The sequence below is a fragment of the Diadema antillarum genome, unplaced genomic scaffold (genome assembly GCF_040938485.1).
Source record: "Diadema antillarum isolate AM-2024a unplaced genomic scaffold, OU_Dant_1.0 seq00000247_RagTag, whole genome shotgun sequence".
NCBI classification, from domain to species: Eukaryota; Metazoa; Echinodermata; class Echinoidea; order Diadematoida; family Diadematidae; genus Diadema; species Diadema antillarum.
In genome coordinates this window covers 708,680-723,298 of record NW_027271291.1, presented here as the reverse complement: position 1 = coordinate 723,298, position 14,619 = coordinate 708,680, and the positions used below count along the sequence as shown (strand labels likewise).

General features: G+C 43.5%; 1 protein-coding gene across 1 annotated transcript in view; it reads right to left on the bottom strand.

Moving 5' to 3' along the window:
• Window positions 1-238: 238 nt before the first annotated feature.
• The window catches only part of LOC139729588 (uncharacterized), a 29,542-nt gene continuing 15,161 nt past the window's right edge, over window positions 239-14,619 (bottom strand). The window contains exons 8-17 of the mRNA XM_071640511.1: window positions 14,481-14,594; window positions 14,022-14,138; window positions 12,105-12,326; window positions 11,454-11,549; window positions 10,018-10,290; window positions 9,346-9,594; window positions 8,514-8,711; window positions 2,365-2,862; window positions 1,437-1,589; window positions 239-1,005 (exon numbers count right to left, since the gene is read on the bottom strand). Of these exons, the coding sequence (XP_071496612.1) occupies window positions 239-1,005; window positions 1,437-1,589; window positions 2,365-2,862; window positions 8,514-8,711; window positions 9,346-9,594; window positions 10,018-10,290; window positions 11,454-11,549; window positions 12,105-12,326; window positions 14,022-14,138; window positions 14,481-14,594 (2,687 nt within the window). The remainder of the gene's footprint in view (window positions 1,006-1,436; window positions 1,590-2,364; window positions 2,863-8,513; window positions 8,712-9,345; window positions 9,595-10,017; window positions 10,291-11,453; window positions 11,550-12,104; window positions 12,327-14,021; window positions 14,139-14,480; window positions 14,595-14,619) is intronic.

Here is a 14,619-nt window from a genome sequence, read left to right as displayed (position 1 = left end):
CTCACACAAGTACCTGGTGATATAAAAATACTTTCAGGTACATGCCCTATAAAATGATTGTATACTAGTAGATTGTAAACGGTTTAACAATCTTTAGTGTCTCGTACATGGTGAACAAAATGATTCACGAAAAACACATTAACGGTGCCTGGATTAGAGCATCTCAGTGATCCATCCATTTTCTGCTCTTTTATCGAGTCCACTGGCCTATGATAATACTTTTTCGCCAAACACCGAATCACAGCTGAAACGTAGTTCTTCGTCCGCTACTCGTACTGCCGGAGGGGGAAGCACTTCTGGAATTGTTCAGGGATGGAGGCATGGGAGGTTGTGGGGCAACAGGCGGAGGGGGTGGGGGAGGAGGAGGCGCACCGATCGGCGCGGAGTCGTTGACGCTATTAAACTGGTGACCGTTCATCTGGAGAGGTGGTGGCGGCGGGAAGGAGCCTGGGTCGGCAGGGGAGGACTGGGGTCTGGCGGTCGATGGCGGCGGAGGAGGCGGAAGAGGAGCAGCAGCCGCGGCCGAAGGTGGTTCCGAGGCCTTCTCCATGGCCACCCTGGCTGATATACTGTTGATCTGTCCGTTTGCTCTCCTCGGAATCTTCTCATAATCGCTCTTGCGCTTATTGCTGAAGGACGTCACCGGCACTTCTGCGTACAAATACTCCGGGTCGCTGGGGATCTCTATCAGCCGCGCGTCCCCGTTGCTGTTGGGTATGTGACCGTTAGTGGCGTGCCCGTTCGTCTGTAAGGTCCCGTCCCTACCCAGCGTCCCGCTGTATTGCATCTCCCCGCTTATCCCGTCGTCCTCGAACGCCCGGTTGAGGTAGGTGAGATTGTCCACGACGTCTTTTCCCTTAGATTTCTTCGGGGTGTCTTCAGCTTGGCGACAACAGCAGCAGAGGAGTACGATGAACATAAGCACAATGAACGCTCCAGCCACACCGCAGCCGATATAGATGAGGATCCAGTGAGTCTGTGTTAGCTTGATGCCTTCATCAATACCTATACCAATACGGTGAGAAAACGAAAGATAGGACATGGAAAATGAGTGGTCTTTTTTCCACAGCCATAACAGGAGTTCATCGCTGTGATTGACGAATACAGTACAAATAAAAGATACTGTTAAAGGAAAGGATCTTGGAATTCTTCATTGGCAGCTGTGATTGGCCAGGACGATCGAAATACACTATCCTCGATTCATAGACGACAATCTTCAATTCTACTAAAATGTACAGAGACTCGAGAAAGGCAGTATATCAAAGAGTGGGACAAAAAAAAAAACTGTTAACACGCTTGGGCCAATCGTTCAAACATTAATTCATCAACGTCACCAAGGTTTTGATTAAAATGATATCATTAAAGCAATGTTTTCACTTTTCGACAATTGAGAGCATTCCACAAGCATCAAAGGAGTAAATCAGATGGAGACTTACAATCAGACATGGAGGTCGAGCCAGTGGAGTCCGTGTTGCCGCTAGGACATTCCGAGCACGATGTCTGCCTGGTTTGGTCCTGATAGTTTCCCCGGCGACAGTAGACACACACGTTATCACTGTCATCATAGTACGTTCCTCGAGGGCAGGACACTGTAAAGGGAAGAGTTGGAACATACCAAGATGTATTATTTTCATGATTCCATGTGTCATGAATCCTTAACACTGTTTGACTTTTACCGAAGGTATACTTATTCACTGTACTCCGAAATCGTCAAAGACTCAGAATGGATTTGGGTTCAGTTAGTTGTTTATGACATGACTTCACCTTGAAAAAGAGATACACATGAAAGGATTTTGTCCAAGAAAGGGGCTAAGTGAACCAGAAAAGAAGCATTGTCAAGTGGATAATCAAGCAAGGGCTACTATCCTATTCATTATAGAGTGAAGTAACTCTTACAGTTACGTACTGCTTCCAAACTTGTGCGTTAATAAACCTTGCACCTGATTAAACTACATTTCAAATATGATGCATAAAACTTTCATCAGTTGGGGAGATGGTAGAAGCCTGAATCTCCTATTGTACATTTCAGGTCATTTTTCAAACTTGCGAATCATGTCACTGAATAGAAAGGAGTATGATGTTTATCAACGCCTTTCAGAAAGCCCTGGTAGCAAAACTTCAGAGTCCGAACTTTATAGTAGTATTGCATATAATATCGCTTCTCGGACAATGATTGTAGTTCAAACAATTGGATAACGAAACTAAATTTCTTCTTTTTCAAATTATGTTCAGAGTCTTTCACTGCCTGAAGTTGAAGTTGCATTTGTGAGCGATGCATTGAGCTGGAAAAAAAGGAAACAAAGTTGAATTACACATAACCATCAGCTGCATCGGCATTGTAAAATCACGTAGCAACAAACTTACCACATCCAGAACCGGAAGTCACCTGACCGCTCCCACAAGACCACCGGAATTCGCTGTCCACCTGGGTATTTGCTGGGTTATTGGTCACTACTTGGCCGTCGACGGTCAGCTGGAACTCACCGTTGTCTGCGACGTCCATAATCCCGCTCGCTATGGAATCGATGTCGCTCTCGACCTGGCCGACGTCCGACTGGCTCGTTGTCGACGAAGATATACCGATGTCGACGGTTAGAGCCGGTGAGTTTCGCCTCCTTCGAGACAAGATGGCGTCGACCATGACGCTCCTTCTACGCTGAATGCTGTTCTCAAAGCACTGGGAGCTCACGTTGTCACACGCCGTTACTGTTCCACTGGTACAGAGATCGTTTGCCGCGAGGGTGTCGGTCACATTGCTGCTGATAGTTGCTTGCAGTGATTGGTTCTCGCTGGGACACGTTGCCGTTGGCAGCGAAAATGAGATGGTGGCCGTCTTAGATAGACCTGTTCCAACTTCGGCACCTACGACATAATGCAAGTTTGCCAGAAAAGATTGCATTTACCACACTCACGTTGGATCATACAACCACGTAATTAACACAGTCATGCGTTCTGGGCGATGATAAAATTGTGAACCCGAGTAAATTGTTAAAAAGCCCAGTGCCACTCATAACAAGTAAGAAATGGTCATAAAAGTTTCTCGATTTTCAGTTCCGGTCGAGTTTGGATAAAGACAATATTGTACGTTAACAACGAGAAGTTGCGAACATCTTTTATAGTTCTTTGTTTTTGAAAATTCGTCTATTTCTCACAGCGAATGACAAATAATTCAGTAAATCATTTAATTCACATGCTTTTTTGAGTGCCAAAATTCCTCTAGCAGAAAGTGAACGCAGTTCAGATTTTTTTTTTTTTTTTATACATAGTTTTATTTATCAAAAGTTGTGACGAGTCGAAAGTTAAGGCAGTATCAAAGCATACGCAAAACGACTTGACTATAGGGTATTTTATTTCGGAAGTCTCGAAAGAGACTACGATGCATAAAGAGTAATAATAGGAGAGCCCGCACGCGCGTCCAGCAATACGTTCGCGTTCGTTCCAGCCGACAGGAGGTTCTCCTGCATAGCTCCGCGGTTTGAATTTTTTCCATAAATTCATCGCCGGAATTTTCCTTCTCGCGAGAAAATTTTGCTTCGCCGGTCATCCGGAACCTACTGAGAAGTGTTTTCACGCATCTTTCGAGCCTAAACGTCACGGTGGTTCGATAAATATGAGCTCGAAAGAGCAGCACGATCCATCCTTCACTTTACGTGCTACACGTGGACAGGAGGTCTGTGCCACGAAGTCAGAGTTACCACCACCAGCGCCTCCCTCCGGCGATGCCGGTACGGCGCACGTACAGAAGAATGTGAGCATTGGAAAGGCTCAAGATTCAGGGAAGAAGACGATGAAGAAAATTCCCAAAAAAAGCTCCTCATACGGTATCAAAAGCCCCTTCCGAGGATCGGGCGTCTACCTCCGGGGACGTTAGTTCTCGTCTAGACAAACTTGAAAATCTCCTCGCCGAAGTGGTGAAACACCTTCCCCAATCGCATGATAAAACCACTAGCCGTGCTGCTGTGGTACATACAGGCACGTCTACATCGAAATCTACAGCGGAGGATTTTTCCCGCTTGCCTACTAACGTCCGCCATTTTGTTGGGGACGATTTTGATACGTCTACGTCTGAAGACGCAGAGCGTGATGGACCGTTCGATTTTGACGAAGGGGTGGAAGAGGTTCCCCCTGCTGCACAGCTACCACAGTTGGCAGCCAAGTATGCTATCCCCCTCGGGATTGGGGAGGCAGTTGACGAAGAAATCGCAAAATCGGTGAACTACTTTATTGGCAACAAACTAGAAGATAAAGCCATCGAGGAAACGGTTGAAAAATACCCCCCCCCCCCACCGAGCAACTGCCCCCAACTCGATACACCTAAAGTGAACGCTCCCATTTGGGAACACTTGCAGTCCGTCACGCGTAATCGTGATTTGAAACTACAGAGAGTGCAGAAATGTCTGACTCGCGGTATTGGGGCTCTTCTTCGCTCTCTCGACGCGCGAGATTATTATCTCCGAGTCTCAGCAAGACGCACTTGCTCTATTGAGTAATGCGCACTTTGAACTGAATTGCGTGCGGAAGGAGCTGATTAAGCCGGACATCAACTCGGAATACGTGCATCTCTGTAAGCCTTCTACACCAGTCACGCAGCTGTTGTTTGGTGATGATCTCACAAGACAGATGAAAGATCTAAAAGAACAACATAAGACCTCTGCTGGGGTCATGAGGACCCAGCAGAAACATACTTCCCGTCCGAGCGGCTCTTTCCATCCGTACAGACGGCCCTTCAACAGCGGAGCTCGCCGGCAGGCTCGCGATGCGGGCTGGACGGGCTCGCGTAGCGCTGCAGCCTCACGCTTCGTGCATGGAACGGCAAATCGTCCTTTTTTAGACCAGCGCTACCAGGGGAAGTCGCGACCTCCCCCACAGCAACGGCCACAGAGCAGAGCTCATCCACAGGCCAGAAGCAAGACTCCCCACAACAAGTAACCCAACAGCCCGCCTCTGAAGAGGTAGGAGATATAGATTCAACATATTGCTCATTTGACATGTCAGTAACTGACCATGATGCATTTCTACCTTATCTAGAAGAACGGTATTCTAGATCTCCTCAATTTACTAGATCTATAGAATCTAGACCTACCACTTCATGTGTAAATGACCATCCAGTTGGAGGTCGACTGAGGCTTCATGCATGTAATTGGGAGAAGTTAACTTCAGATCCCACAGTACTAGCTACAAGCTGTGAATGGCTATAAACTTGAATTCAAGCCTGAATGTTTTCCACCTGAAAGGGTTAATCCTTTGGTTCAGTTTAAAGTAAAGAATGAAGATTTGGCCAATATCCAAGCTGAAATTGATTCACTGGCAGCCAAGAATGTTATTGAACCTTGTTCACATGAAGTGGGGGAGTTCATCTCGAACATTTTTACCCGCCCTAAGAAGAATGGCAGCCTTCGGGTCATTCTTGACCTCTCAGAGTTGAACAAAAGCCTAGTCTATCAGCATTTCAAAATGGATTCCATCCATACAGCAACGCAATTTATTACACCAGATTGCTTGCTAGCCTCAGTCGACCTTCAGGATGCTTACTATTCAGTACCAGTTGATCCGCAGGATAGGAAATACCTGCGATTTGTGTGGCAGGGCAAACTTTGGCAATATTGCGCACTGCCAAACGGGCTTAGTACAGCACCGCGTTTGTTCACAAAGCTTCTCAAACCAGTTTTTGCTCATCTGAGAAGAGCAGGTCACATGGTAGTGGGATACCTTGATGATACTATCATTATTGGGAAGAGTGAGGCTAGCGCTCAAAGAGCAGTCGATGCTACGACTGATCTCCTCGAAGACTTGGGGTTTCTTGTCCATCAGACTAAATCAGTGTTAAAACCCACTAAAGAAATCACCTTTTTGGGATTTGTCCTTAACTCTGTGAACATGACAGTTACTCTTCCTGAATCTAAGAAGGAAGATATCACTGCTGAGTGCACAAGTCTGTTGCATGCCACAGAATCCTCTATCCGAGAAGTGGCTAGAGTAATAGGGAAACTGATTGCTACCTTTCCTGCAGCCCAATATGGGCCCCTTTACTACAAAATCTTGGAAAAAGAGAAGATTTTGGCATTGAAGGCCAATAAAGGTCATTTTGATAGGAAAATGAGCTTATCTAGTAGAGCCAAACAGGAACTTAAGTGGTGGATTGATCACATACACTACACCTCTAATCCTATCGACAGACCCAGGCATACAATAGAATTGCGCACTGATGCGAGTGGGTCTGGTTGGGGAGCAACAGACATGTGCACAAACATAGGGGGACGATGGAATGAAGTGGAAAGAGAAAAGGCTGTTAACAATGAGATAAATTATCTAGAAACCCTTGCAGCAGGATTGGCATTGAAGTCCTTTTGCTCTAACCTGAGAAATGTTCATGTTCTCATTAGAATGGATAATACAACTGCAGTCTCATATATCAACAATATGGGGGGCTTCAGATCCCAGGAATGCAACAATTTGGCACATGATATTTGGGAATGGTGTATTGAAAGACAGATTTGGATCACAGCCGCCTACTTGCCAGGACGGCTCAATACCACAGCAGACTTCATGTCAAGGAAGTTTAATGATCGAACAGAGTGGATGCTTAACAAAGCCCAATTTACTGAAGTGGTAGAACATTTCGGCCTCCCTGAAATCGATCTTTTCGCTTCCAGACTAACTGCACAGCTACCCAGGTATATCACTTGGCAGCCTGATCCTTCGGCAGAGAATGTAGATGCATTTACGGTGGATTGGGGTCCATTATGGTTCTATGCTTTCCCTCCCTTCTGCCTTATCCCTAAATGTCTGCAAAAGATAAGGGCAGATAAAGCCACAGGGTTGTTAGTAGTACCAAACTGGCCTACACAATCATGGTTCCCAGCACTTCAGCACATGCTGACTGACAAACCACTTGTCCTATGTAGACATGCACAACTTCTTGTTCAACCTGTGTCTTTTATGCCCCACCCCTTACACAAACATTTGGATTTGCTTTGTTGCAGGCTTTCAGCCAACCCTTCAGGTCGCAGGGATTGAGTGCAGGGACCGTCAAGGTCATCGTAGCTTCTTGGAGGAAATCTACACGACAGCAATATCATAGCTTCATCAGCAAATGGAAAGTTTTCTGCACTGCCAACAACATTAACTATCTCCAGACCTCATCGGAATGGGCACTAGAATTTCTTTCAGACTTGTTCCATAAGGGAGCCAGCTACGGTACTATAAACTCTGCTAGAAGTGCACTGGCTTCTTTTCTGACACTCACAGACAGTTCGTTTTCCATAAGCACTCATCCTCTAATAACTAGATTTGTGAAGGGAGTCTTTCACTTACGACCCCCCAGACCACGCTACACGGAGGTGTGGGACGTTAGAACTGTCCTCAACTATCTGAGGAGGAAATCACCTGCAGGCGAATTGGGTTTGAAAGAGCTAACGTTGAAAGTGACAATGTTATTAGCGCTTCTCTCAGCACAGCGGGTGCAGACATTGAATGCTTTGAGAATAGACAAGATGACATTCAAAGACAACTCTGTCAATTTCGTCATTGATGACTTGTTAAAGCACCACAGACCTGGTAATACAGGCCAAGTCGTTAGCCTCAGAGCGTACCCTCCAGACAGACGAGTTTGCATTGTACGATACCTTCGAGAGTATCTGAGAAGGACTCAGATCATTAGGAAGGACCAAAAGTATCTGTTAATAAGTTTTTGTAAACCGTATTACAGGGTTTCTACCCAAACTTTGTCACGATGGATTAAGACAGTTATGACAGAAGCTGGGATTGACACCAGCTTGTTCTCGGCACACTCCACGAGAGCAGCCTCAGCGTCTGCTGCCCAGAGGAAAGATCTGCCTGTACATGAGATTTTGGCACAGGCAGGCTGGAGTAACGAGAAGACATTTCAAACATATTACGCGAAACCTCTCAGGAATGAGAATGGGGGTTTCAGCCATGCAGTATTATCGTAAAAGGTAAAGCCATACATTGTACCCCTTGTGGTAATTATGGTCATTGGCACAGTTCTGTGTGGCCAAAAAATGTGACTACCAGCTTCAAAGTCTCCTATTATTACTCTTTATGCATCGTAGTCTCTTTCGAGACTTCCGAAATAAAATAGAAAATTTAAATGAGAACTTACCTGTTTGAAATTTAAATTGTATTTTATGAGGAAGGCGAAGGAAGAGACTACAGTCCCTCCTCTCCCACCCTTCTTCATAATCTCAGGTAGTTCTCAATAGCAGTAGGATGACTGCTGGTATTGGTATTCACATTTTTCGGAGCTACTAATATTGCTGGACGCGCGTGCGGGCTCTCCTATTATTACTCTTTATGCATCGTAGTCTCTTCCTTCGCCTTCCTCATAAAATACAATTTAAATTTCAAACAGGTAAGTTCTCATTTAAATTTTCTATTTAAGGGAGCTCCGACTTTAAAACAAGATAGCATGATGACTGGCCTCGGATTTGTCATTAAACTACCGGGAAAATGAAAAAAATGCATCACTGTATAGCATCAGCCTTTGTACTCACTTGCACAAACGCCGGACGAGGGTTTCGGGTCCCAGAACGAACCGGCGCTGTCGGCCACGCAGGTGTAGACCAGCTCGCTGCCCAGGGCGTTGACGTAACCACTCTCGCACGACACACGACATTCTCTCGTCGACATCGCATTTATTCGACACGTTACCATGGCATTCTCCACAGTGGGAAGAGGATCGCAGTCATATTCTGAAAGAGAAAGTGATTGTCACAATATGTATATGGATATATTATTACTTGTGACCAAAATATGTTAAAGCTAATATTACTTTCCCCACCCGCATTTGATAGAATTAAGTAGGGTGCTCTTTCATTCAGCTAAATACATGAAAAACTTGTTAAATGTCTTTTATATAATATTTTACACTGTTGCCCTACTGTGACATCATTAATTGCTGTATATATAGTTTTCTTATCCAGCAATGACGCACATAACTTTACCATTACTTAATCTTACTTAATATTACTGTTGAACAGATTATCTGACTTTCCTAAAAACGTCACTGTATCCACATACATATTTATGGTAAATTCCCCTCTAAGAAAGAAAAATGAATTGAAAAGTGCCCTACTATGTTTTCAGAGAGAAAAGAAAAAATTGAACAGATTTGAAAATACATTTTGTAACTTCATTAACCAGGGCCAACCGGTGAAGAGTTGACGTCACTTCAATGACAATGTTGTAAGCAGTCATAGACACACATTCATACGCTTGATATGTTGACCGTCTGCATGCCACATTAATCTCCTGTAAATAGTTGTGTGTTTGAAATTTGTGCGTACTTGAATCACCGACACAGAAAGAGCCAATTACGATGATTACCTCGTTGATACACGGTGACACTGAAGACACACTCTTGGTAGTTTGCAGAGGAGTCGGTTGCCCGGGCGATGACTGATACGCTGGTCCCGTCCGCTGTAAACGTAGACCCACTGTTCCTTGAATAAGTGATTGTTGGATTGGGATCAGCGAAATCGGATGCTTCAGCTGCAGGCCACGTGACTTGCGCGCTGGTTCCGGACGTGATTTCTACTACATCCTGCGGGCAGGTGATTTCTGGTGACTGGCGATCTACAGGGGAAAAAACAAAACAAAACAATGGAAGTCATCCTTGTTGCAGTGAAGCTGAGAAATAAATATGAGAAAGTGTTCCGACAATGTAGAGCAGCAGGCAAGGCAACAGCGTAAACCCCCAGTGAAATCAACTTTTCTGAAACAAATCTGTTCAGATATCGGTCAATATTCATTGCATGCTGCACCACGAGCAAAACAAACTACAACGCAGTACGAAACGGACAAAAGCTATCATAACTTTCTACCTTTACAATACTCTGTGACAAAATACAGCCTTACAAAACGCTTTTTCATCTGATGATGACACATGACGCCTGTTATATGGTTAATATGATTTGTATATTCGAGGAAAGAAAACAACATAGTTTGCTAAACTGTCTTGCATAACAGAGAAGAGTACGGTATGGTAAGATACTTTACCTTCCAGGCGGACGGTGAAAGTACAGTTCCGCACATTCAGCCCGTCGACAGCTTGGGCCACGACTGGTTGGCCCGCCGCGAACTCGGGGGAGAACTGCAATTCCGTGACCGCATTCAAATCGGGCCCGACCACAAAGGACACGGGAAGAGCTTCTCCGCCGATACTCCTCGCTGTGATCATCTCGAGGTCGACCACGGCGATGCTGCTGTCAGTCTCTAGGACATACGTGATGGTTTCTCCCTCAGGACAATTTTCAAATTTGGGTCTGTAATCTGCGAAAAGAAGCAATGACCAGCGGTTGGATTATCACACCACTATGGCCATCTATCTGATCACAAAAAGATGCATCTGTCATACATGGTTTAGATAGTATTACCACGTCTTTTTGACAAACAAAGTTTCTCTTTGAAAGTTAAAAAAAAAACAAGCTGCAGATTCCTTCTTAATAATAAATGAAAAACAAAAATGTTCGGCGTGATATCATACCTTATAACATATGAGCTAGCATGACTGTCAATACTGTTTTAACGAGTCAGGATAGAATTGCCAGTCACTGCAAGACCATGAAACATTATGTCTCCTACTACCATAACTGATAGAAATTGTATTAAAAAACAATGATGATACTGCCATATATTCAAATTCATTAAATTTGTCAATCAGTTGCAATTCTTCCAAATAATTGCAATTGACTTCGAAATGCCGTGGTTCTCAAAATACTTCTTCCAAATTCTCGATGAAGTTAATGGACTATTCTGCAATTAATAGTAGCATGTTTTAAATTTATACTTGTGGTCTCGAGTGAATTAATAGTTTAAATATACAAGTGTTGAACAGTTTTGTAAGGGATGCCATGAATAAACCTACATAACAGACTTCCACAAAGTAGCCGTAGAAAGGAAAGTAACATTTTGATTACACATAGCTAAGAATGATGTCTTACTGTGACTTAGCCAGTATCAAAGAACACAGCGCAGAGAAAATGACAGGCTAATTATGATGTACAAAATACACAATAATCTTACTCCTCTTTCAGCACAGGACTATATTATCAAACAGGCTACTCAGTTAACGAGAGCCTCGCAACCACACTCCTATCAGGTATATATTCGAGAACTGAATCGCATCGCCATTCGTTCTTCCCAAGAACTGTAAGGAACTGGAATTCCCTGTCGTCAGAAATTGTTTCAGCGCCATCTGTGGGATCATTTCGAAACCGTCTAACGGTTGATCACAGTGGCTAGTATTTTCGTCAAATTGTCTATGTGCTTGTAAATATCTGTAAATAAATTGTATTATAATGTAAATAGCACCAGTCTGCAAGAATCTTCAGTCTATTGAAGGAGGCAGACTTAATCAGAAGAAGAAGAAGAACAACAACAACAACAACAACAAATCACGGAAAGCTGGAGAAGATGAAAAGCTATAGGTATACCTTGCTCACAGCTTGGACCGCCATATCCCGGTATGCACTGGCAGACACCATTAACACATGTTCCTCCATTTTGGCACTCCTTAGCAAGACACAAATCTATGAACAAAAGAGACATGAAAATTTAACTGTGATTCATTACTAAGCCCCAGGGTAACGGTCAAGCAGTTTTCTAGAATCCTAACACCAGAAAACGCCAATGAATGTTAATGCTACGTACGGAGAGCCCATGTAACAAATACTTTACTTGCTATGACAATGAACTACCTTTTGGCCACTTTTTTTTTTTTTTTTTCAAAGTAGCCACATAGAGTAAAAAAGAAATCTTACATTATTCGAAACGGATATCAATAATTTAAAGGGGTTCCAAAAGCCATGCCCGACCTTAAGGAAGTACAGTAGATGCATCTCCAGCCCCCCCCCCCCCACACACACACACAAAGTCCATTCTGATTTACAGTAATTCACCCATTGAGGATGGACTGATTTTGCTACAACACTCATTTCCCATAGACACTTGCCCGAGTATATACTCGGGACTCGTTCTCATCGGGTTAAATCAAACGACATAGGGAATCGCATGACAACTTTCCTGTCTCCCTGATAAATCACATAATCATCTGGAGTGACTTCAGAGCCATAAAAGTGTATTACCTGCTCTGGTGGAGGATGGAGCAGGGCCACTGGTGGTGGTAGGTGGACGGGTGGTGGGCGGGGTCGGAGTGGTAGGCGGGGCTGGGGTTGTAGGGGGAGGGGTAACCTCACAAGAGGAACCCGAGTAGCCGTCCGCACAGTCGCAGAAGTGCCCTAGTTGGTCACCTCGCCTGTAGCAAGAGGCCCCGTTAAGACACGGATTTGGATCGCAAGGGTCTATTCCTGCAGGAGTAGGAAATTATTCACATGTGATTTATTTCTACCATAGTTTCTTATAAAATGATGGCTATGATAGCAGAAATATGACATTAGCAAAAGTAATGAAATTTCAATCCTGGCAATGAAAATGATAGTAGGAATGAAAAGAATAGTGATTTCATATAACACAGACAACATTATACCTGCATACTTATAAGAAGACGAGTTTTCATCCAATGAGAGTCATCACGAGTGGTCAATATAAATCTAAACAGATGTACATTGATATCATTACCATAAATAATCTTGGCACAAGTCTCAGAATGAAAAAAAAAAACATAAATAATCTGCTCAGAACCCTGTGTCTATATTCGTCTTTCGAACAAACAGTGCAATAGTCAGATACAGCTGCATATAATTTTGCATGCACTGTAAATCCAGACACAGTCGACGCAGTTGTCTATACACTTGGCGGGTCATGAACAAAGAAACAATGTCAAAACAGCTCAACAAAAAGCTCGTAGCTTCCCAGCAAAATGGGTTTATGTACACGCTTGATCGGGTCACGATATTGGCCTTCGTCAACGTGCGTCGAACCAATACATTTACAAGCACGATACTTCCACTGGCTTGACGTAGGTTGGGTGCGCCGCGCTGTATAGTGATATTATTAATAAAACTATGGCTTTTTTTCATGAATGCAGGGGAGAGTGCATCGACCCATTGCTCGGCTTTTATTTGTTCGCGACATAATATAGCGGTCGTAAATTTCGCTGCAGATATTCAAGTATTCTACAAAACAAGATAAATTGATGACATAGGGCAAAAGCAACATGGGTCTGAAACGAATGATGGCTAATGTGCGTAGCTCGCCCCATTAGGCTACCTAGTATCATTCAGCCCATATTCTAATTTTGTACCAAGGCATCGGATGTATACTAAGCCAAGCTAAGCATGCTAAGAAATCTTCAAGCTGTCTGACTGTTGAAAGCTTGATCCGTGGTCAGACTTTAAAACTACATCTTGGTTTCTTTACTTCATCTCTGTCTTTTTTCTTTTTCGACAGTTTTTCCTTTCGTTCGTTTTATTCCATGTGAGCGAAAGTGCATTAAAATAATACATGATTGGGGTTTAAATTTGAATGTTTAAATAAGATATGAGTAACAGTGATGCAAGAGTGGAGAGGTGTGTGGCGCTTTTACCGACTGTCTACCTCTTGAGGTTATCAGCAGTGTGAGATAATTTCCTCTCCCAACAGTCATCTCGTAATCATTGCATATAGCGCTCATGACTATCGGTACAGCAGTTTATCGAAAATCCAACGTCGTTGTTCCCCAGTACCTTCAAATAGGTGCTGACTTAACTTGCTTATATTGAGTATATTTCAGCACTTAGAATTCAGTATGCATGTGTCTTGGTGATAGTTTAGGATAGATCTGTACAAACATCTCGATTGTCAAGACTCGTCTTTGTTATCCTACATTATGCATAAAACTTGAATATGTCGTCACATTGTGCTATTGATCATTGAGACGCAGTTACCACAGATGTCCAACTTTCGAGCGATAAACGAGCATAGTTACGAAAGCCCCTTCAAAAACTTTTATCCGTTTTCGTTTTTGATTTTTTCAGCTTGTTGATTGGCTTGGGGGTTTCTGTTTTGTTTTATTTGTTTGTTGTTGTTTTGCGAACGCGAAACAATAACTGATATGCACTTACCTGTCTCGCACTGTGCACCCGTGTGCATGGCATCACAGGTGCAGCTGAACTGCGTCCCAAAAGCTCCGGTATTCTCACACTGTCCACCATTCAAACATGGGGAGGAGGAGCATCCCACTGAAGTGAAAGCGATCCGAGTCACAGTTTTAGAAATAATCAAATGTTCAGGAGACTATGTAACGAGCCTTACTAAAATAAACAGACAAAAATTTGATAGCTTATCTATATAGCGAGAGAATCACAGTACGCGTAATATCCAGTTCTGCTTTGTGAGAAAAAGTATGTGTTTGTCTCACCATAATTACGGGTGATTGTGATACCTATTGTTTACGTTTTAAAAGAATATGTCATGGGCATGTAGAGAATGTCAAAAATATTACGATGTTCCAAGAAGAACACGAAGATGGAGGGATATGTGAAATAGATAACTAGTCACGTAAAACATCTTCAGAAACTCACGGGTGTGCTGGCATTCTGGCCCGCTATGAGCAGCACCACAGGTACATAGATAGTTGTAGTCTACGGTGACTGTACACTGGCCACTGTTTTGACATGGAGATGGGTTGCATGGATCTGCAAACACGAAAACATAAAAAGG